Source organism: Antennarius striatus, chromosome 16 (assembly GCF_040054535.1).
Source record: "Antennarius striatus isolate MH-2024 chromosome 16, ASM4005453v1, whole genome shotgun sequence".
Lineage (NCBI taxonomy): Eukaryota > Metazoa > Chordata > Actinopteri > Lophiiformes > Antennariidae > Antennarius > Antennarius striatus.
The window spans coordinates 6,433,517-6,458,403 of NC_090791.1; the positions used below are offsets into that span (position 1 = coordinate 6,433,517).

The window sequence follows — 24,887 nt, forward strand, 5'->3', positions numbered from 1 at the left end:
CACACACACACACACACACACACACGGGAACAGAGCTGCCAAATTATCCATGATGGCATCATTAGACAGATAGCATTGGTTCTGATTGAACAGGCAGATGTTAGCTTCTGCTCTACAATTAGCAAAGGTAATGTTTGTCAATGCAAGTTAGCAAATGTTTTTCTGAAAGGATGTTTGAGGCTGCTTGTTATTTGGTCATGATGAGCCAGAGACAGCCAAGACTGATGGCGTTCCATTGCCCTCGTTCAAGCCAAATCTCATTGATGGAGCCAGAGAAACACAGCAGGAGGATGTTCCACTGGGTTGGTGCTGTCTCTCAGCAGGAGCCAAAAGACCCACAGTCCTAATTTGGGGGACCGTATGACAATGGATTTTAGCCAGCAAGTCTTTCCATTGACTTCATGAAGGTATTGAGTTTCAGTTTTGACGCCAACCTCCAATGATCTCTGATGGAAATGTGTGTTAAAGCACCTGGGGGAAGTGATTTTAAACCTCCTTTATTATTTCCTTGTGTGTTTGAACCAACTTCCTGTCATGTGGACTAGTAGCTGATGAGAGCTGTAATTATTTGCTAGCTTTGTTTCTCGCAGCTGATTTTAACAAGTTCAGTCTGACAAAAGAAACGATGAGCGTTGATCAAAACAAATTCGAAACACAACTTTTAAACAACTCAATAGAAACGAAAAGCCCACCAAGCTCTGCCATCAGCTTTGTTCAACACAGAGCTGAACCCATTCTCATTTTTGGAACAGCCTCCATCCTCTAATATGTGTCTCATTAAAGCCACATCACATATACGAAGTCCTCATGTTCCTGAGCTCTTGTTTGCCTGAGCCATGCCATTTCTTTTCTAACATGATCAAAGAGCATCTTCTGTAAGAAAAAAATCTGTAGTTTGGTGACGGGGGTTGGTAACGACGAAGCAGTCCTCGGAGGTCACTGCGTAAACCTGTGCGGTCCTGTGTGAGATAGAAATCTCCCTGCAACAACTCCCAATTCTTTTTCCTTTCACTGCTTTTTTTTTGCCTCGAGTGAAATCATCAAAAGGAGTCCGGAAACTTGTAAAGGGATTAATCATGTGGAGAGCTTGTTGCAGAAGTTGTCTCCCTCATCCAAATCACAGCTGCAGCAGCGACGTGTGATTGAAGTCATTATTGTGGTGAACGTGTTTCATGAAGTAGGCTCAGAGGCAGCTGAGATGACCAATCATTGCTGTTTTGTTTACGCACTGCAGAATCACTGGCTTCAGTAAAGAGGAGTGGAGCCGTGGCAGCTGATAGCGCTTTCCTATAAAACTCCTTTTCATAAGTGTTTTATTGAACCTTCACAGCAGAAGTCGTTGATGATTTATGTCCAGCTTTGCAGTATTATAATGATATATTCATGCCATCTATTTTAATGGAATATGACGTGGCGTCTCTTTAATTCTAAGAAGAAAGTGTATCCAGAGAATAAAGCATCATGAGTTCATCATGAGCGGCCCGATGAGCCAGTTTGTTATCATCGCTTATCATTTGCTATGACTTCATGCATCAGACCTCGATTACATTTTTCTTGCTTTTCAAATTGCAACCCATAAATTTGTTTTTATTAATTTCATTATGATTTTTTTTTTTTTTTTTTTACATGCAGGGTATTTGCACACACTTAACCCCTAGTACATCATCAACTGAATCAAAACACTTTCAGTCCAAATGCGATTGAAGCGTAACTTTTTATTCATCACTTACACTAAATGTGTGCGGCAGCATCTGCCTGTGTTTCCTCTGTGTGTTTTGTGTGTTGGAGACCTTTGTGGCCACCAGCCTCTTAGGTTACATTGCTGCTGCATTCCTGCAGGGATGAATGGAGGTGAGGGCATGTTTATCGATGTTTGACGAGCATAACCATGGTGAAAGAATTTTTTTTTTTTTAAAGTCTTTTAGTTCTTTGATTTGATTTCAGCCAGGAAATTCCTACTCATTCAGTGACAGTGAAAAAAAAAAGTGTAATGTCTTTCTTATGATCTAAAATGTTATAGGTTCCTCCTGTGCCCATGCTACACCCTAACATTTAAGTTTCTTGAAAATCGGCCCTGCTTTTTCTCATCATCCTACAGAAAAACAACTGAAAACATCAATATGCACCCTCTTTAAAGAAAGAAAACATGCGATTCTGCCGAACCCATTGTCAAACAGTTTGTATGCGTCTGTGTGTGTGTGTGTGTTGACTCTGACACATCCAACCACTAAACCAACTGTTGTCAAAGAAAATATGTCTCTGTAATCTGCTGAGGCCCGAGTGTTGTCTTCTGCTCAGATCACAGGCTGTGATGAACCCCGTTTGATCTGGCACACGCCGTCAGCTGATCGTATGAGTGACCGTACAGGATTACACTCGGTGAGAGAGTGACGGATCTAGAATAAACAACAGTGCTGGAATTCTATCTTTCTGAGTCTCTGAGGGAACAGTGCATTCTTTGCAGCACAGATCAAACCCTCCCTCCCTCCCCCCCTCTCTCTCCCTCTCTCTCTCTCACACACACACACACACACACATATACACACACACACACACACTGAATGGCTAAACACATGACATGTGATGTCAAAGTTGCTAATGTCTTGCTGCAGGATGGAACTATTCATAACCACATTTTGTCAGAGATCTCCTTGTACAGACATTCGATTGTTCCTGAAGTGTGCTCTCCTCTGACGTCGGAGTGAAACAACGCCTCCGTAAAGCTGTGGGATGCGTAATTTCCATCCAATATGCACGCCCACCACAAGCCCTTCCTTAAGCCTGATAGATGGCACTTGAACATAAATAGATTGGAACAGCATCGCTCTAAGTAGGCTCTCGAAACCAAATGAAAGTGCTCCCAGAGAAAAAAAACACTTTAATACTCCAGTGCAACAGAAAGCAGCAAATGTACAGTAACCTTTTCTTTATGCACTCAATTTACATTTTGGAACTTCTTGAATACATTGATGTCATAATGTCTGCATTCTATTCTTTGTATTTTTGTACATGCATTTACATTTTTTTTCCGAGCATTCCTATAATTTTTCTGTTGCTGAACTTTTTGGTGGAAACTATTTTTATCTTTTCTTGTACTAATGTCGAAACACATTATTAAGATTTCTTCAGACTAACTTTACCTGGCTGACTCTGACACACGTAACAATGAAACTGTTCATTTACATCAATATAGTGTGAGAAATAATTTTTATCAGGTATCAGGTACCAACTATATGAACACATACCGAAATGACTTTTTTTTTTTTTACTGTTACTGCTTGTATTCACCCAAAACTTTTAAAAATGACAGCTATAATTTAAAATATCTTATAAAATATGTTATGCTAATAATATCACTCAGAGAACCAAGTATAAAACCAAAACACTGTAGTTCCAACTCAAATTAAGAAAAGTCTAAAAGTGGCAGACAAATCCTGTTTTCAAATATGCTTCTGATTATTTCCTTTTGATCAGTGGTTGAATAAAAAAAAAAAAAAGTTTGTTCTTTTTAAATCTTCTCCTAGCTTGTTCAAGCCTCCATGTTTTTAGGCTTGTAAACGATTCTGACTGGAACTGAGTTGCATGAGCATCCACAAATTTTTACGGTGACTCACCGTAAAAATTATTTCTAAAAATAGTATAACTGCTCTTTTCCTTCTAAATTTGTGTGTCATTAAAAATGGATCAAATGAAAAACTTGTGCGAAAACGATTAGAAAGTCGAAAACGGTTTCAAACGGATGGATGTTGAAGTAGGTGGGCACATCTGACAGCCCCGGCCTCACTCAGTGATTTCTTGTTATTTAGCAAATATTTCTGCTTTCTTCAGACCGATTGACTTTTAAATGATGCAAACATGCGAGCGGCGTTGGGAGCCTGTTGCTCTGCACACAGTTTATCAGAGCCTGTTGTCCTGCTGGACAGCGAGAGCAGCGACTGTGTGAGCAGAGCGGGGATGTGTGGATGAGATAGCACAGCTCTCACTAGAAGGGCCTGGGGACAGCTGTGGAGATAACATTATTAGAGTCATGACGCCCTCACACACACACATGCACGCACGCACACACACACACACACACACACACACACAGACATAAAGCCTATCTCCATCTGTAAGCTAGTAGACAGATTGAAAGAAGAAGAAAAGGAGAAATGATAATGTCATATAATTGTCTTGTTTTTAAAAACCAGTTGCATTCTTTGAAGTGATGGCCTCAGCGTTGCATGTCTGTGTGTGTGTTTTGGAAGATTAAAGTAAAGTACCAGCATCGTCTTTCTTCAGCACCACAAACTAAGAGCATTCCATTTCCTATTCATGAAAAAAGTCCCCATTGCTTCCCCCCCCCCCCACACTTCCCTTAAGTGGAGATAACATCTGGGATAAGAAAGCAGTCCAGAGTAAGAGGGAAAGGGAGGAGGGTGTGTGTGTGTGTGTGTGTGTGTGTGTGTGTGTGGTGTGTGTGACTTCTTCAAAGTGTGGTGTAGTGTGTGCCGGATCATCCGTGGGGAGGGAAGTGAGGGAGATAAGCCTGTGACAGCTGCCAAACACCTCTGTTTGTGTGTGTGTGTGTGTGTGTGTGTGTGTGTGTTTCTGTGCGTGTGTGTGTGTGTGTGTGTGTGTGTCTGGGCCCCCATTCCAAAGGAGTGTTTCTGAATCCCAACCACCTGCCGGCTCTGGTCCCTGGTGGCAGGTGTGAGTCGGTTTGTACGTGGTTCAGGCGGCCGATGAACGAGGAACACATGTGACAGTCTTATCACCTGGATCTCCCATCACAACACAGAGACGGGCGTCATGACGGAGGGATTAGAGGAATGTGAGAAAGTGTGAGGGCCGCTCCTTATGATGTTACCTGTTCGATTCAGGCTAATAAAGGAAGATCATGACAAGGTAAAACCTCACCAACAGCTCAGAATAGGAAGCATCGATGTTCTCTGTCGCAAACAGATGCAAACTTTAAAAAGAGCATGGAATATAAAACTCTCTTGTTTCCTCTGGTAATAAAATTGTTTCTCAGGGAGGCAACTGCATTTTCCCATGAGCACCACCGTATGTGGTAAAGATCCGCCTGGCTGCTCCATTTGTTTCTGAGATGAGTGATAGAATGACATTTATTTATGTGAGATCAATAACAATAAGATTGACATGTATTTACCCTTCATGTGCCACTTTGACTGACAATCAGCCAATCAGAGCTGCTGCTGAATTTAGCTAGTTAATAAACTCAGCTTTTAAAAATATGAGAATACTGTTCAGTTAGTAGAAGAACCATCATTTTTTTAAATGTTTAAATTAAACTATTTAAACTTCAAAGCTCATAAATATGGATAGCTATACAGGCAACAAATGTGATGTGAGCTTTTGGACAAATCAGTCTAGAAACAGCTTGAGAGGTGGGATCCCTGAAAAATGTTCAGTGATGCATCAAAGCTGGAATTGTTTGACTGATTGGATGTAAAGTTATCTATATTGTCTGGATAGCTTTAGCATTTTGAAGCTAACTAAAATTACACTCCAGCAAATTCCATTTTTCTATATGGCATTTAGTTTAGCTTTCTTCTGATTTTGGGATAGAAAGCTGTGCATAGGTGATGGACATCTCTTCACAAGTTTTGTGATGTAGCTTTTTCACTTTCACCTCATTGAATTAAAATTCCGATGGCAAAGAAGTTATTTCTCAGGGGTTGTGAAACTCAGAAATATATCCCACAATTTGCATTCACTTTTTCCCTGACTTTGGGCCGGGGTGCGTCACGTGTTGCTGTAATCGCACTCTTTGTCCTCTATATCAAATTAGCCTGGTGAATTTTCTGATTTTGCTAAATTGGAAATGCAAGTATGAAAAGCTCTAAAAAAAACAAACAAAAAGTACATTTTAAAGACAAAGATGTGAAAATAACAATTAACAGAAAAATGGTGAGGTATGGTGATTGTATGTGTACGTACACTTTATGTTTTGAGTTCTTGCATTTCCATTAATCTAATTTTCAACCCTGCGCATCAGAGGATTGATATTAATGAGGGAAAGTGTAAATAAAAATAATTTACCGTTCCTTCAGACGTGTGGGAGAGCAGAGGAAAGCTTCCTCCCTGACATCAGTGGAGTTCAAAGGTTAAATACACGAGCAGGTGGCCGAGGGAGAGAGGGAAATTCGGCCGGGACGTTTCTTCTAGAGGTCCCGTTATGCCTGAAGCAGGCCGGGTCGAGTCACGCCATCTGTTTCACAAAAACCAGCTAAGATGAGAAAGTCGTACCAGGTGATTAAGACTTTCGCACTAATGCATGTCCTCAGGGTCGTTTTACAGCTTAATGATACAGTTGGTCTCAAGTTTCCTACCTCACAAGAGACTTTCATTCTCATCAATACTGGCGTTACATACAGCCCACTGTTCAAATCTGAGTACTCCACGCTGTCACCATTCACTGATTTGCTGGACCTGAACCTGCTTTGCTGATCTCTCTTCCTGTCCAGCCTGTCACTGTAACCTTCACGCCCGCCGCTGCCGATTCAACATGGAGCTGTACAAGCTGTCGGGCCGGAGGAGCGGTGGCGTCTGTCTCAACTGTCGTCACAACACCGCAGGACGCCATTGTCACTACTGCAAGGAGGGTTACTACAGGGACATGACCAAGACCATCTCACACCGGAGAGCATGCAAAGGTAACAGGAAAGGATCTGACATCACCCACGATGCACCCTTTTAAATTCACATAATAGTATCCGAGTAAATATCCACTTGGTATTTACATCTACTCCAGTACTTTTATCTGACAACTATAGCTGGTACTTTCCTTTCATGCTTATAATTTGCATTTAAGACATGACAACCTATTAAAATAAAAGAAACTATCAAAAAGCTTTTTGGCTTTTCATTCTTATACACAAAGCAGTATATGGTTATCGAGTCATCTGGTATGTGAAGTGCATTTAAGAAAAAAAATAACCAATTCCATGGTTAGAAACAAAATTTGTGTTATAGACCTAAAGTTTTGTTTTTCTTCTGTCATTAATGATCTCACAGATTTATCTTTAGAGGGATCTGACCTCAGCTACAGTCATAAAGCACTAATTACACGTCTGAGTAGTACGGACCACTTCTTCTGCAAACAGTACTTGACTTTTGATAAATAAGTATATCTCTTTAATAAAACATCATTAGCCTACATTTTCCCAAGCAACATTTATGAAAACAGGACTATAATTTGAATTTCCAGTATTATTCTGTCATGAAAAAGTATGATAAAGTTCACTTTGGTGAAGCTTTTTTCCTACTTCTTTGTTCGGTGTTTCACACTTCAGGTATTACAGGAATTCTTTAAAAACCCTTGGAGAAAAAGTGCACACCTGTCCTGGAGTCTGAGAACTGACCCTTGAAGCTCCAAAGCTATTTGGGGTCATGTGGATCCCTGACTACACAAACATAACAAACACAACCGAGGTGTGAGCGGATCCATCGACCAGAGGCGTGGAAACATCTCGCTAATCGCCCTTCTGCCCTATTAATGCTTGCAGCATCGGTACAAAAAAAAAGCCACACACACACACACAGGCACACACACACATATACATACACACACCACACACACACACAGGTGTGAGCCCATGCATCAGGTTTTAAAGCCAAGGATTAATGTGTGAAGAGAACAAAAGCTGAGCTCCTTCTGTCTCGTAGCTCCTCAAGGAGAAAAAAAAAGACATCCTGAGTAAATAAGCTGCTGTCACTCAGTCACGCTCACCAGCAAAAAATCCCATAATATGCACAGAATACTTGGTCATATCCATACTACAATTAGTTTTAATGTGAGATATTTTGTTGTTGTTTGTACTCAGAAAATTTAATTGCGCTGCTTCGACAAAACACCGGATGCAATTTTACATTCACATTTTAATTTCTTACCACATACTAATAACAGACCGCTGACATATGGTGATCCTGCCGGCAAATAGAGTGAAGCACAGAGCAGTACTCTCCATCTAATTCAGTCTGACTCATTCAACTCGCATGAAACCAAACAACAGGCTTTAGCACCGAAGCCCAAAAAAGTGTTTTCAATTGCTTTTAATGTCAGAGACCTGGGATTGATTTATGGCATGTGGCCGTGTTGTGCTGATCACAATCAAAACTGATCATCTGCACTCAGTTAAAATTGGCAAATTGTTGTCTGCAGCATTGTTTCACTCTGGAAGATTGTACATTTTACGAGCTTAAATTTGAGAGCAATAAAGTTTCGGGTAAAGAACGTGGAGATGGTTTGAGTTACGGAGGTTCCCACTTTGCAAAAAAAAAAGCTGTATCAGAAACCTGAACTGTTAAGGACCGGTGCTGTGGGATCAAACCCAAACAGCCTGATTGCTGTCTGTGACAGAATCAGAGCCATGTGACATCAGTTAGAATTTATTTATTGTTGAAATCAGCCAACCATCCCACTCTGCTGTTGTTGGACAGGAAATACAGCGCTGTGCCAACACAGTCACAAGGAAGTCTGCTTTCCTACCGCCGCCCCTACCTCCACCCCCCACCCCCTCCAATACACCACCTCTCAACAAAATGTCATTTCAGTGATGTGCCTAATAGTTAGAGGTTTAGTGAGAAATTACCCGGTGCTGTATGGAGTTTACGTCTCCAGCGGCAGCGTGGAATGCCTCATGCTTTATTTCCCAGATTAACAACTTCACCCCTCATCAAGTGCAGTGTAAACATGGCTCTTGGAGAACCACAGTGCACCCCCACCCCCCCACGCACACACACACACCTCCCCAAACAGATTTTTTTTTTTTTCACATAAGTTTGGCAGTATAAGCATTAAACTAGACAGAGTCCACAGAGATGGAGCTGGTACACGGTTCACTTCACAGCACTCTTCCAAACCCCTCAGCGACCATTCAATTCCGCAGCCTCCCCCACCCACCCACCACCACTACCCCCACTACTACCATTACACACACACACACACACACACACACACACATCACAAACACTGCAGGAAATTAATTAATGTGTCCGGTTTGTATTGGCGTTCGGGGACTTTTGAGATTCCAGTCATATGAGATTCCACCAGTCTACATGTTATTAGAAGCTTCGAGGAAAAAAAAATAGCATTCGAGATTTTATTGGGTAGAAAATGAATTTGATGACACGTAACAGAAAACAAATCCAGCTTTCCTAAAGGACAAGTTTAATGTTTGGGAAAAGTTAGCACTTTTGCTTTTTGTCAAGAGTCAGATGGGAAGATTACCACTGTTCAAATCAGAAATAGACTATGTACCAGTTAGTTAGTTGAAAAATCTCAAATCCTCCATCTTAATCTAAATTTATATTTTTTGAGTCTGATAAAAGTCAGCTTTGGCTCCATGAATTGCCACAAGAGGAACCTTTTGATTTAATGTTATACAGGCTACTTTGTTAGCTGCTACGGAAATTCCTCTCCACAGCTCTCCTCATATCTACATAATTCACCAACACCCTCTTATTTTTCTGGCATCTTAGCTGTACAAAATTCATTTCACCCTGCTATTATTTCTGAATCAGAATCGGAAATATTTTATTAATCTCTGAAGGGAATTGCATCAGAGAAATGATCTAGTTACAGACCTACAAATTCTAGGGCTTCTGGGAAATGGTCTTAAAGGATTTATACATTTTATTCTTAAAAAGATTGTCCTTCATGAAACATGTAGCATGGAATGTAGTGCACTACATACAGTATGCCTACTTGGTAAAGTATTGTTCTAAGTATGGATATTTCTCCCAGGAGGTTTTCAGTCCCTCTGTGGGATGGATCTGATAGAGGCTTCAGTCTAAATATATTATATATGTATGTATGTTGGTAGTTTGATATTTTAAATGCTAAGCACCACTTTGTTAACAATAAAATAAGAAAAACAATCATTTACAAATGATTTAACTTCCTTTTTATTACTGTTTGTTCATGGGGGTGAGTGGGTAATTGTTGGATTTGTTTATTAAATAGTTTAATGGTCCCAAAATGAAATCATGTTAGTGAAATCTTTTGATGGTGACTTTAGAAACATTAAAATGTTTGACTTTATTTTGTTTTTAATTCAATTTTTAGTAAATCAACACATTACAGTAGTAATGTAAAAGTAATGTAAAGATCATACTTGTGTTTAACTGTCAAAAGAACTTAACTTCTGACTAGATTTCAACCAATACCACAACAAATCAATGGAAGAAGAAAAAAATATTGTTTTTTAACCCTTTCCAAAACAATTATATATATAAAAGAATACATTTGGTGAAAATGTTCATGAAACTCCAATAATACTAAACTTCAGCCTTCTCTGTACGCTGCAAGTAAATGTTGAATGACTGCTGGTACACATAGCAGAGGAAGGGCTAATAGTGAGGCTGGGCCTCGCTTCAAACACTGGCTTTATGGTAAACGTTTGGCAAGGGTGCGCGCGCGTGCATGCACACACACACAAACACACACACACACACACACACTCACAGAAAAAGAGAGAGAATTGAATGAATTTCTCACATTTAGCTTTAAACTAACGGTTTAAATAGACTTTGAAGTGTGTTCCACTCCTCCATTAATGGGGAACACTATTCAAGCAGTATTTCTGAGAAAGTCTTTGCCAAAAGGCTTTACATTGGAAACTCAATCTGAAGAGCACACGGCCCGCCTGATCACATCGGACACAAAGCCTGCTCTCATACGATCATACACATAGTAGACCAACACTATGCAGAGGGAGTGAAATTTTGTAATTAATCAACTCATTTCATCTTCTTGGTGCCTTCCAGAGTAGAGCTAATGAAGAATCCTATGATCATTATGGGGTGGAGGGGAGCAGTGTAATTTGATTGAGGTTTTATTTGGTGCAAGGCCCAGTCCGCCATCCCTGATGGTCTGGAAGGAAAACACTCAGTGGGAATGTCGCTGTAATATATACTTTATTATATGTAATATGTAGAGTCAGCAGCATAGGACAGACCAGGAAAATACTGCAGTCATTTTAAAGGTGACATTACTTTTAATATACTCATTTTTCAAATCACAAGTTGTTAGTTCTGATATGCCCAAGTTTGATTACAATGGCTTTTCTTCTTTCTCTCCACAGCTTGTGACTGTCATCCAGTAGGAGCAGCAGGAAAGACGTGTAACCAGACAACCGGTCAATGCCCCTGCAAGGACGGGGTGACGGGGATCACCTGTAACCGCTGCGCCAAGGGCTACCAGCAGAGCCGCTCCCCCATTGCCCCCTGCATCAGTAAGGCTAACAACTAACAACACAGCAGTTGAAATAAATACGTAAATATTAGTTCTAATAGGTCGTGTTGAAGAAAACAATCATGCCGCCGAGGAAAAAGCCCTTCAGCTCATGTATAATCTTCTGTTTGGCTACAGTTTGTCTCATCCAGCGTTGGCAGTCTACTTGGAAAGTGTAATAAACTAAGCTACCAGTTACTCCACATTAAATGAAGCTTCACCACAATTAAGCTACACCCAATGTTACAAGCTCAGTCACAGTAAAAGTTCAAAAAATAGTTCTCCATATGAAAGGGTTCTTTTTTTTTTTCTCTCTTACATTGAACTCCATGTCACCGTTCTCTCAGTGATCAATAAAACTGTCAGAACAGATAGGCAAGTGAAAATGTTACGTTCAATTGTTCATTAAAAAAGCTATGTTCTAATGTTCGCTTTTGGCAAAAACAAAATGTTTGCATGACTTTGCTTAATTTAGACTTGGCGGCTTCCAGGACGAACTGTAAGTTCACTCAGAATTCAATAACTCAACTCAAACCACAGCAGCAAAGTCTTTAGAGGTCCTGACTGCTTGGGGATTGACCCGTTCAGTGCTCACCCGCTGCCATATTTCCATAGAATAAACTCAAGCTTGAGATTTATGTCAGGAACTGTGAGTGACTTTTGGCTCTGAAAGTAAAATTTGGCATTGAAAACAAAACATGAGCTGAGAAAGCATGGCATTGAAGCAGTTTGATTTTTTTTTTTTTTAAAAAAGGAAAAATATTTGTCACCTAATAAAGTTGCACTGAAAAATGAAACACATTTAAAAATGAAAGACTTTTAAAATGAATAAAATTTATATGTTTCATGTTATGTATATTTCAGATCATGTCTGTTTTTTATCAGTTTAGCTCTGCCAGCATTTTTTCAGCATCACTCGCTTTCATTTTCACTGGTTATGGAGAAGAGCTTTATTTACATACAGTATCTGCATGGTGATGTCTGCTTTTTTAACAGCAGAAATTGTTGCACATGAACTATTTAAATACTTTGTATATTGTGTTGGTACTACATGCTTAACAAAAGAGCTCTTTAATTTAAAAAATGTTAAATAAAAAGTGATTTTAACACCGACCAACTGAGAAATACAATCGAAATACTTAAAAGTGAGGTTAGGACATACATGGAGAACACTAGAGAAGTTCTCATTCATAGTTTAATTCGACATGCAAAAGCCAGGAAACACACAAAATATCCAAAAGTCCAACAAATTTGAAGGTGGTAAGGCTAGAAAACAATCTAGCAGAGGACAAAAGGAGAAGCTGTCCATGCCATTATTTGCAGTAAAATGATTTTTTCTACTGTTATCTTTACTCAACTACATTAATACAGTGCTAGCTAATAGGCCAATACATGTACAGTATTTTCCGCACTATAAGGCGCACCTAAAAGCCTTTAATTTTCTCAAAAACTGACAGTGCGCCTTATAATCCAGAGTGCCTTGTATATGAAAACATTTTAAAATAGGCCATCCATTGAAGGTGCGCCTTATAATCCAGTGCGCCTTATAGTGCGGAGAATACTGTAGATTAAAATTTCTGGTCAAGCTGCACCACAAGTTTTGAATGAATTATAGCAGATGTATAGAACCTAGAAACCAAACGAACACATAATAGGTTGAGGATGCTCATTTTCTCAAATATTTGGTTATAAAGTAGTTTGGTGTCCCACTGTAGAAGCAAGCTAAGTGATAACACAATTGTTAGGTGTGCGACACAGTGCCCTTACTTTACTAGCTGTTTCCCCAAAGTCGAACGCTGTCAAGATGGCTTAAATTTGGATAATAGAGTGACGCCAGTGATCAAAGTTTTATTGATGTAAAAATCCGTGATGCAGATTTAAGACAGTACATCCAGTCCTAAGAGTAATTGTAGGTGATAATGATGATAATGGTGCTTTGGCACAAGACCTAAAATGGACAAGAGAACACGCTTGTGGTGTATGCAGTTATTACTTAAGCCCCTGTTATGTTCTGTTTTAAGACGTTTTGTGCAGACCTGTTTAAACCAGAGCCTGGATAAACAGTCCATTAGCTTGCCTAACATGGCCTTGTGTGCCTTCAATGCCGTTAACAGTTGATCTCACAATAAATCCCCAGAACGAGTCCAAGGGAATGATGGCTGATATGTTTATTGGCCGTATCTGCCGGCTACAGATTCCAGGCTCTCGGCAATAAATGCCAACGCCTCACAGAAACAGAGATGGGTCGCTGTCTGTTTGAGCTGGGAGCATCAAGTGGCTGAGATAACAGCTGTCTGGGGGGACGTGGACACACCAACGATCCACTGTGTTGTTGGGGTTGGCTTTCTGATGAAATCGATTGTGGAAAGTCAGAGTTGTTTGACCACGATCCACAACTTGTGAACTTGCTGGAAGAGGATTTATTTGATTTAGCTGGAAAGGAGGAAGATTTAAATATATTTCAGTTATATTTCAATATTTAATTTATTTTTTTGTTATAATATCCTTGGGTTTTAATAGAAATAATGATATAAATATTTAGTGAAGTTTAATCCCCTGCTGGTTACAATTTGAATAATCTAATATAATATAATCTAATAAATAAATAAACATTTTGCTTTCACAGAGATCCCAGTCGCATCTCCAACAGCAACATACAGCAGTTATGAGGAACCTTCAGGTGAGTGATGCAGTACATTCTATAATTTTATAAAAACATTCAACTCAACCAAATGTGTCTTTGATTAAAAAAAACATAGTTGTTCTGTTTCTGTTTATTTGTATTACATCATTGTGTGCTTGATTTCAGTGTACAACTAAACTAAAGTCACCGCACCTTCATACATGTAATTAAACATGCTTGTATAGCACATGTATGTTGTTCATCATCGTGCCTCATTCTGAATTGCACAGAACTCAGTGAGGTCTGACTGCCACTGATCTAAACTCCAGATATTCTGCCAGTGCTCCCTGTGGCCCCGCTGTTTGTATTCCCAGCCTGCCCAGCAGCCTCCCCAGGGTTTCAGCCCTAATCTGATTACATGCTTCATTTGCACCAGTTTGTATATCAATCAAGGCCGGCTGTGCCGACAGCAAAGACCTGCCCGACCCATTGTTCATGAGCTCTCTCTGGGGTCTCCATGTCGAGCTGCTGACATTGGATGATGTGCAAAAATATTTATCTGTGGTTTTGGTTTAGTTTCTGTCTGTCCTGTGCTGATTGGGGAGGGGGGCTTGTAATAAATCAGCCACGAGCAAACAGCTTTGAAACCTGTTGCCCCAGTTGTTCAAGTATAGAATCAAAATCATAGTATATCAATCAGATTTTTACAGCGATGGACGTTTGCTCAAACACGCTGGGTTTACCTCTGACCATCGATCAGTGTCTCAGGAGAGTGGCGCCACCGGCTTCATTCAGCTTCGTTGTGACTCCCACTTCCTACTATAGTCACCTCCGAGGCTGTGTGGAGTTTGGATTCCTGTCAGAAACTCCACACAGTCACCACCCTCCAAATTAGGAACAGTGTGGTCCCCAGGGACCCCACAGATGAACGTGGCGCTTCTGCAAAGACACACAAAGGGGGTGTTTGTCCTCACAGTGGGAGATTGGACCTTAATGAGCGCTGCGGGTGTAATGGCCCAGTGCAGCAACCGCGCTAAGGGGGCTAATGGGTAACGTCAGCTATCAAAGGGAAGTATGATAAAGGCCCCCAAGGGCCAGCGGGAGATAAAGAGGCCCCCCCCCCCCGGCCTTAGCACTTCATTTACATAGAAATCAGGCACGCTCGATATGGACTAGTCAAATTCATTTACTTTAGGATTTCCTCTTTTCTTATTTCTCCGGCCACCCCAGAAAGCAGCGCCACATTCCACCAGAAATGCTTTCTCTACATACATGAATTCGATCCTCATCCTACTTCCCAAATTGCATTTTTTTGACTGAGAGAGGGAGGAGGGGTACGTTTTTTTCTTCCCCAATCATTACCCAGGCAACCTCATTCACACGGAGTATAATGGGGAAGAAAGGGGAAGACTGGACAGAGGGCTGGAAGAAATAATGAAGTTTGTCCATATTCAGGCGAGCTGAAAGGTTCCCTCTCTCTCTCTCAACTCCTCTCCTTTCTCTTCACACTGCCCGGCCAGCTTTCCCACCCCCTCAAAAAAGAGCACAAGGCTTATTGCTCTGGGAGAGGTGGAGTGCATTGGGGGGGGAGGGGGGGCAACACTCGGACATGATCTGGTTGCAATTTGTGTCAGTCAGTGGAAAGTGGAGGGAACAAATGATTTCAATTTTTGGTTCAGCCTCTGGTCCCACCACCAGCTTCCTCATTACAAAAGGTACCTGGCACAGCGACAGCGCCACAGCAGTGGCCATCAATAAAGCCCTTTGGCAGCCTAACCTAAGTGCACATATACTGGTGTAAAGGATACCTCTAAGGCATTAATCACAAGTCTGTGAGCCCCTCTCTCCGGGGACAACAGAACTTTTACCCTCAGCGATTGTTAGAGTATTCACTCTCTGGCCTTATGAGGCTCAGATGCTGCTAAAGGTCCCAGCGAATTTCATCCTGTGACCCTCTTTTGTGCAAGCGTGACCTCTGTTGCCTTCCCAATGCATGCCAAGACACACTGACAAGGGAGCAGACTGGGGTGGAAAAGCTGACAGACATAGGAGGATCTGTATAAGCCATAATCTGTTTCACAGTGGTACTTTGAAGGCATCTTAGAGACCCTGAGGGCACATTGTGTCACAAGGGAGCAAATTTCAAGCCCATCCTGTTTGAATCTGATCTGATGTTGCTCTTTGACTTTTAATCATCGCTCTTCACCTCTTTCCACCAGACTGTGAATCTCACTGTAAGGCCTCCAAGGGGAAGATGAAGATCACCATGAAGAAGTACTGTAAAAAAGACTACGGTGAGTGAGTCCAATATGTAGAAATGTGTGCTGCCAGATGTCAGCCAGCAGTCAGGAGGTCAGATGTCTCAATCAGATCCAAAGTCAAGCCAATCCACGGCGCGGTGCTGCTCTCAGTGTTGCTGTGATGGCTCACTTATGTATCCTGAGATGATGACAGATCCGTCTCAAAACAGGTGATTTAATCAACATAGCTGGTATCTAGGGGTATGAAACCAAGACCAAATCCGTCAGGGACTTAAAAGTAGTGTGAATCAACTCCCTTTCAGATGCTTATGCAGCTTTATGACAATAGAAATGTAGGTCAAACACTGGAAGTATATTGAGTCAAAAAAGTAAAATAAAACCCATGCCCTATTGGGATCATGTATATATAAAATATAATTTTTAACGGTCATTACTTTAATGCATCCGTTATGCTGTAATGGATGCACTGATGACACCATGATGCCATTAACACATTAACACAACATGTGTTGTTGTCCTGTTTATCTACTTCATGTGTGTCTGTCATGAAAGCAAACCATGGATGGAGCTTTCCATAAGTTATTTAGTGCTTTGCATACGTGTCAGTCACAGCTGTTGAACATGAGCATTTAGGGGTGCTGAAAGTCAGATTGTTTGCGGAACAATTCTAGTTGTTCCCTCGTTTCCACACATTCTGCTACGTGAACTAATAGACGCTTGCTTGAGAAGCAGATTTAACACACAGACTTCAATCTTATCATCTATTTACGGACAAGAGAGCTAACAGACATAGAACAGACAGAGGCCCACTACCTGTGTAGATGGATGGAGTATTTTCCTCTGTGGCCAATCAAAACACAGTTCAAAATGTATGTTGGACTTGAGCCTCTTTGGACACCATAGAACAGGAAGTGTTTGACGAGGAGTTTGTCAACACAACCAACTTGAGACAATTAGACAAAACATGTTCTCGAGCAAATCCTAAACTGATAAGAGAAGCCAAAGCACACACAGTCATCTCATTATGTTGTCACTGAAGCAACGGCACAAGTGTTACAGCTGAAGTTCCTCTAAGAGTCATTGTACAGGTAAATAAACATGTTTGATATGATGGATTTAATCATGAAAACATTCAGAATGAAGGGGAAAAACAACATAAATCAACAACCTGGAACAAGAGGGATTTTTGATGCATTGATAATTGATCTATCTCACTATCTATCTCAACCTTTTTCTACCACAGGAATGGTTGAAGTCACTCTTTGAATCATAAATCATCACACTGATATTTTGTCTGCTATTGATGGATCCACAGCTATAAAACACACACAACAATCCCTTTTTTGAGGCACATCCACGATGCATTCTCCTCTCACACAGGCATGTTCCCACTGAACGCAGCAAAATGTGCTTCTGGAAATGAACACGAGCCTGCTACTCTTGGACGCATTCATTTAAATGTGTGCGTTGACCAGTTATAGTAAAGTATCATCGGTATAATATTCAGTTCATGCAAGAGATAATTAACTCGTCTCTTTTTCAAAAATCCTTGTCGGTGAGACGTCATGAGGAAAAAAAAACGCTTTATGCACTTCAAACTGCATATTTTACTCCCTCTTGCAGTTAAGCAGTCAGTAATTCAGGCCATTTGTTTCATTTTGTGCGGAAGCCAAAAGCAGCCATTATTCATATTTCCACTGATTTAAATCTTAAGCATCAGAGCTGAAGCAGGCCTTGAATCTATAAATCAGAGAGGCTGATTCAAGCAGAGCGGCGGCTCCTGTTGGTTTTCTCTGAAGTTCCTCCGAACGTTCTGGAAGCAGATGATTCTGCCTGAACCGTGCTGAGGCTCTATGGCAGGCGTTATTGCTTAGCATGCATTCCCTTTTCCTCTGTAAAACTCATTTCTTAGGCCTGTCTTCCTGCTTTAGCGGGGCTTCAGAGTGTCTACTCTGTTCTTTTGGGGGCCACAGCCCCCCATGTGTGAGTGGTGGTGCAGGCCCCCCCCAGGGGTCACGGGAAGGGGCCCTCTGTTTAAACACAGTTGTGCGCTCTGCCGGAGCACAGCATTCCTCGGGGCACAAACAGGTGGTAAATTAGGCAGACGGTGACGGATTGCCACCCCGGAGAGAAAGAAATATGTTTTGTTTATTCAATTTTTGTTTTTCATCACTGGGGTAACTACGGAGACGGCGGACACAAAGGGATTATATTCTCGCCTGACACCCGCCTCTGCACACACGCACCCTCCCTCTCCCTGCCACCAGGAGGACAATGAATCAAAGGGACGCATGTTTACTGACGCTCTGGGATAGCGCTCAAAGGCTGAGGCCACCAGCCTCCAGAGTTGCCCCTCTCTGTGCTCACCCGAGGGTAACGGCCGTGATCATTTACTCAGCCGATAACCAGAGGGGACAGCGACCTCAGTGTGGTAATTAAGCAAGCTCTAATTTCATTAGCCCTCGCTTGTCGGAGGCATGCAGAGTCAAGCTGCAGCAGACCGCCCTAAGAAGATAAACCCAGTGTGAAGTCTGGGAGGGAGGCTCGGCTGGCAGCTATTGTGCAGCGCAGGATCATCTCAGACTTATCTCTTCTCACTCTCAACACAGTCAGCATGCACTACTTTGTCAAACATTGTTTTGCCCTGTGATCCCAGTCTGTCAGTGATGTCTATTTAGATGCACGTGGATTTTGAATGTGTTTAACTACACCGCACGGACTGGGATCACTCTTGAGAAGGAAAGAAAGAAAGAAAGAAATCAAGTAAGAGAGAAAGAAAGAGAGACAGACACCGACAGAGACACCGAGCCTGGATGCTGTAACCAAAAGTCTCCTCCTTGGCCCGGAGCGGAGAGCGCTATCTCTCTTGGATTCTCACGCTGAGGGAGTTGGATGGGGTTCTGGGAGCAGAACCTGTACAGCTCATGAGGTCGGAAACACATCCCGACTCTCCTGAAACTTTTTTTTTTCCTGTCTGGGAAGACAAATAGTGGCCCTTCGTCCACCCACCACCCCCAAACCCCTCACACACCCTTTATGTGTCTGGATGAAGGAGAGGGCTGCGCTGAATGGCCCAGGCTGTGAGAGCTCGCTCTCCTCAGCCCAACAAACCTTCTTTCTTCTGAAAATGTGTGCAATTTGCTCACACCACGCACCGACACAAATAACACCCCTCTCCTCTGCGCCGCTTCATTCTGAGCTGCAGGATGAGTGATGAAGAACGAAAGGGATCGCGTTCAGTCACAGGAGGCGAAGAAATGCTATCTGTCATCCATACTTGCATTAAAAAGTGGAGGAAGATCCTGGGCACAGCTGTTATAAAGATATTTTGTTGACTTGCAAGCGTTCCACTCTTGTAAAACCAAAATAATTAGCTGATAAAGATTAGATAAATTGCAGATGAGATAAATTGTAAATACCAGACATGTTATCATGCTTATCTGACTAACGATGTAAATATTTCCCATCATCTCATTCAGTCATCTCCGGATTTGATTAATTCTCACATTGTTAGTGAATTCCCCCCACACACTCTTCACTGTTAATAACACATTCCCAGCTAAAACCCGTGAGGTGAAGCACTTAAAGCAGAGATTAGCTGCATCGCCGTTCAGCTGTTTGTCTCTCAGCAGAGATGAAGTAATAACTGCTGCGTCTGAGGGAGAAGTGATGCAGGGAAGAGGACTCATTTCCTGGAATTAAAATATACGTTTCCGTAGTGTACAATAGCGTGTGTGTGTGTGTGTGTGTATGTGTGTGTGTGAGTACAAAAAATGAAAAAAGAGATTCATAAATAATTCATATCCAGTTGATCAGTTTTCCTAATTTGAACATTAAAAACAAAGAGATGAGCGTCTTGGACATTAACTTAGAAGGGCGTGCGGTAAAGCTCAAACCTCAACCATGTTTCAATTGTTCCATTTAATTAAATACTAATTTAAATTCCAACAAGACATGTGTGACAAAATGAAGGCCTCCACCCAATTACATGGAAGTCTGTCAACTTCATGCAGAAGAAAAACAAAGTTCTGTCTAGCAGTTGTGAAGGAAGTGAATTCAAGAAGATCCACTCCAAGATTTAACAATTTCCTCCGTGGCATTCAACCTAGTTTCGTAATCCGTCAAATATTTTCTGTGTTATTGATTAAAATGGTCCAAAAAGTAGAAAACAAATTACTGAATCTACTCCTTCATCCAGATCATTTGCCAAACTTTCTCATCACATTTCATAAAATCGCATCAAAGAGGTTTTTATGTGATCCCGTCAACAGAAAGAAGACAATCAGACGGCAAAAACACAACGTCTTTAGTGGAGGTAAATATATTTTTTTTGCAAAAGACAAGCAAACATCTACGCCCCGCTCCTCAACGTCAGCCTGCAGTGTTTCTCAGCATCTCCCAGGGAAACCTTTGTTGCAGATGTTCTCCACCAGGAAACCTTTGTGGTCACACAGGGACACTTCGGGAACTGTTAATATGAAGAATGCTTGTCATCACGCGGAAAGCTCATCGGTAACAGATGAGAGAAGAGACAAGTGAAATGCAACGGGTTTTATTGGACTGTTTACACAATGTTGTTGTTATTGTTGTTGGCGTCGGCCTGCAGCCTCAGAGAGATGCCAAACCTTTTAAAAGGTGTTACAGTTTACAACTTTGATTGTTGATGAACTACACAGCATGTTAGATGATTACAAGAATCCATCACTGACTTCGTATAATACACCACTGTGTTTGTCTAACCGTACATCTGTAACAAAGGTGTGTGGTTTAGATCCTATTGAGACTCAGAACATTATTATAGAAAGATAACATGGCCATCATCGGGGACACTTACAGAACTCATACCTATATAACAGATGAATCACTGCATACTCCAGTCCTCTATGATATGTAAACATGCAAGAACAACCACTAAACCTCTGGATTAGCATTGCAAGTTTATTCAAGTATACGTCCATTTAATCAAACGGGGCTATTTTCCATAGTTTAGAGTGGATGTTTCAGTCTGCTGCTGTCGGTTCCTGCTGGCTGGATTGGCTTTTGAATTGGCTCTTCAGTTGATTACCTTGTTGTGTGTTGAGTTGTGTTGTGTTGTGTTGTAGGAGTGCTCTCTTTAACAGTCTACTGTGTGAACCGAGAACAAGCTGAAAAGCAAACATACATAAAGTAAGACCTCTTTGGTGTTTCATTGCTCAGTACAGAGCATTTAGGCATTGTGATCCCACCTCAAAGACCTGAGGGACACAGTGTACCTCTATTTGGCAATCAGTCATCGGTAGCCTGAGTCACACGTTTGTGCTGCTGTTTTAACCCTTCCTTTCCTCTTCTACTCCACCAGCCGTCCAAGTGCATGTCCTAAAAGGAGACAAGGCAGGCGAGTGGTGGAAGTTCACTGTCAACATCATTTCGGTGTACAAACAAGGAGAGCACCGTATCCGCCGTGGTGACCAGCTGCTGTGGGTGCGCGCCAAGGATGTGGCTTGCAAATGCCCAAAGATCAAACCCGGGAGGAAGTACCTGCTCCTGGGCACAGACGACGATTCTCCCGGCCAGAGCGGCGTGGTGGCAGACAAGGGAAGCCTGCTCATCCCGTGGAAGGATCTGTGGGGCCGCCGGTTGAGGAAGTTCCAACAGCGCGACAAGAGGGGAAAGTGCTAAAAGTTGCTGGAGAGGAGGGAGAAGGAGAGATTGAGGGAGAGTTGGAGGCGATATAATGTCGTCACTGAGATGGATGCAAGGAAGAAGAGAGGATGAATAAAAAAAAACTGGAAGCGTGTAAGATAGAAAGACAGGTGAAAAGTAGGAGGGAAGGAGGAATGACTGCGTGCTGCTGCTCTGCACTGGAGCAAAAAGTTTAGTGTCTTTAGGAACTTTGTGAAGGAGCTCATTCTACAGTTGTTCTGTCTCTGTCCATCTTTCAAGGTTTGTCTTGTTGTGTAATTGCAGAGTTTGCACCTAATGTTACAAAAGTGTCACATCCTGACTATTTTCCCCATCATGCAGTCCTTTTCTGCAGGCCCACGTCGAGTTGTTTTAAAGAGAAATGCATCTACTGTATCTCTATTTTGTATTGTAAGAGGATCTCTTTCCACTGTGCCGTGAAGATAATTTTTCTAGACGAAAAGACGCTGCATGGCACTGAGGGACTCCACTCATGTATGCTACGTTGCTCTTGTAACCCGCTAAACTTTGGATAAACCTTTTCAACAGCTGAAAGTCAAATATTGTGAAATTATTCCTAACTGTGGACAAACTGATTTTTTCCCCCCAAGACCTCCCTGCTCATATGTGAGTTACCTCAGTGAAGCAACTTTATGTTGTGGGAACAAAATGCCATAATGATCCTCTGCTTGTTCTCTATAAAGATCATCTGTCACATTACAAGCAGCGCTTATTGATATATCAACAGTTTGTTGTGGTTGTGACCTCTGCAATGTAAAGTAACCATATGTGCATACATAGACATTATTTTTAGTAGATGATGCCGTAGCATCTAGTAGACGTAGACGTGTCAACCATGCACTTAATCTCACTTGTCAAACGTAGAACGTATGAGATGTGTTCACGTTTTAATGGCATCCAAAAAGAAAGAAAACAATGCAAAAAAAACAACAACTGTGTAGTTCGAATTTGTTCGACTGTTCTACATGGGCTGACATCTCTGGCGGACAGTTGTCATGACGACAAATAACTGAGATTAATGTTTGCTAGTAAGGGACCGATGTAAATTGGACGTCCCAAACATTTGCAAATGAGGGAACCGATAAAGAGAAGCCACTGACGTCAGAGACCTATCAAGAAGTCCTCATACCACTGACATAATGCATGCTCACTATTTACTATAGCTGACTGATAGCTAACAATGATCGTGAATTATGTACACATTTAATTTTTATATTCAGTGTTGTGGGTGAATAGCCTGTGGAGTGATAGAATATCACAGATGCTTCTTGTACGGTGTGTTCAGCTCCATGTGTCAGATGCTCGTCACCTCAAAGACCTTTTGAGGACTGGATTCCATGATCAAGACTTGGTACTAGACAAAAAAGGCATGACAGATTGTCTACGTGTTATATAGCTGTATAGTATTACTTTTTTTTTTTTTACTTTTTCTTAAACATTGTCTAGATCTGTCTCCATGTGAACTTAACCAGAGTTTTAAATACTAGAGGCTTAATAAATGGACAAAGAAATGAATGTCAGATAAAGATCTCATGTTTACGTGAGCACCCAGAGGATCATTCTCTCACCCAGTTTACACATGTATCAATCATACACAAACATAAACACGCATAAATACAAGGTTACACCTCAGTACTTGGTGCATCATACTGTATGCATTTGAAAATAAAATGTCAGGACATCAGTACCGATGCGCATTTGCAGAAAGGTACGCTAACAGACCTCTGCTCTCCATCAATATTATATCTGAATTATTATCTCTGCTCATGTCTATACATCGGCTTGTAAATGTTGTTCAGCAGTGTCCATTGGAAATGGTTGTGTACTGTCTTGTAATACTAATATATTATGTTTATCACAAATGAATATATTTAATGACACATGAAACAATGTGGCGTTTGTGGTTTATATTTTTTTGATCTTTTATTTTCTACTTTTTGCATTGAATTGTAGAAGGCTGTAATGAAAAGTATTGATACATGTTTAGCTATTGAACAGCCAGATAGCACAGAAAAATAATAATCTGAAATAAAGCTGTGTTAAAAAATCAAATGGAACACCACGACGCACATTTTTAGTTCTTTTCTGATTGTTATAATAAAGCAACACGGGAGACACTGACTATTAAACTACGGTGACTGCTGTTGGTCATCAATGTTTTCTACAGTCAAAACATGCTGTCAGCTGTCATTGTTAAGAATTACATAATAAAGACTTATATTTGTGTAACAGTAGGAGCCAATAGTATTTGAATAACACAAAATTCAAACACTATAACAATTTTAATATCACTAAAATGAAAAATGAGCCGACTAATCCTGATTTACAGCAACAGTGGATACAGCTACAGTAACTAATAAAAAACATCAATCACATATAAAATAAAATTAACATATTAATATTACATTAATTTATTAATGTCTATTACTGGGGCAATATAATGGAATAAACTGGTATCATTTACGTTTAGAATGATAAAGAGGAATGAATTAATTAAAGGTTAGTTAAGTCCATTAATATTAATGATGGGTGAAAATCCAAGCAGAATGAGGCAAAATAAGACATACTGGTGATCCTTGGAAGGAAATTTATGATGATCTGTTTAAATCATTGTTTTAGCTGAGGGGAAAACACACAGAAAAGGCTTTGTCTTTAAATTGGCCATAAAACAGTGACATCTTTAAAGCTATGATAAAAACAAAACAACCAGGAATGTGGTTCACAGAATAATGAAAACTGATGTCAGAGAAGAACAAAATTAGTTTACAGTCATGTCATGACATCAGGAGTCAAATGTATACATTTAATTAAACTGTGCTTCAACAGACCACTTACATTATGAGGAAGGTTGTGGTTTCTATAAGCATCAACAGCTACAGTTGAGGTGATGGACATTGTTTCATAGCATAATATAATTTAAAAAATATTTTAATGTGTGGAAAGGGGGGAATTCATCACACTGTCAGGGGTAATGTGGGCCGTCACATGAAGCAACCCTTCTTTTTGTGAATGTGAAACAGAAATAACACACCTTACTTTCAACAGATTCCCATTTTCATGTTAATATGATGATCGCACAAGA

The 24,887-nt window shown here is 41.0% G+C and overlaps 1 protein-coding gene across 2 annotated transcripts in view; it reads left to right on the forward strand.

Annotated features, from left to right (window-relative positions):
• ntn1b (netrin 1b) overlaps window positions 1–23,911 on the forward strand; it is a 38,057-nt gene extending 14,146 nt beyond the window's left edge. For both annotated transcript variants that reach the window (XM_068336673.1, XM_068336672.1), the window contains exons 3-7: window positions 6,471–6,659; window positions 11,091–11,240; window positions 13,866–13,919; window positions 16,082–16,156; window positions 21,462–23,911. In XM_068336673.1, the coding sequence (XP_068192774.1) occupies window positions 6,471–6,659; window positions 11,091–11,240; window positions 13,866–13,919; window positions 16,082–16,156; window positions 21,462–21,781 (788 nt within the window). In that variant the 3' untranslated portion in view covers window positions 21,782–23,911. The remainder of the gene's footprint in view (window positions 1–6,470; window positions 6,660–11,090; window positions 11,241–13,865; window positions 13,920–16,081; window positions 16,157–21,461) is intronic.
• The last annotated feature ends 976 nt before the right edge of the window (window positions 23,912–24,887 follow it).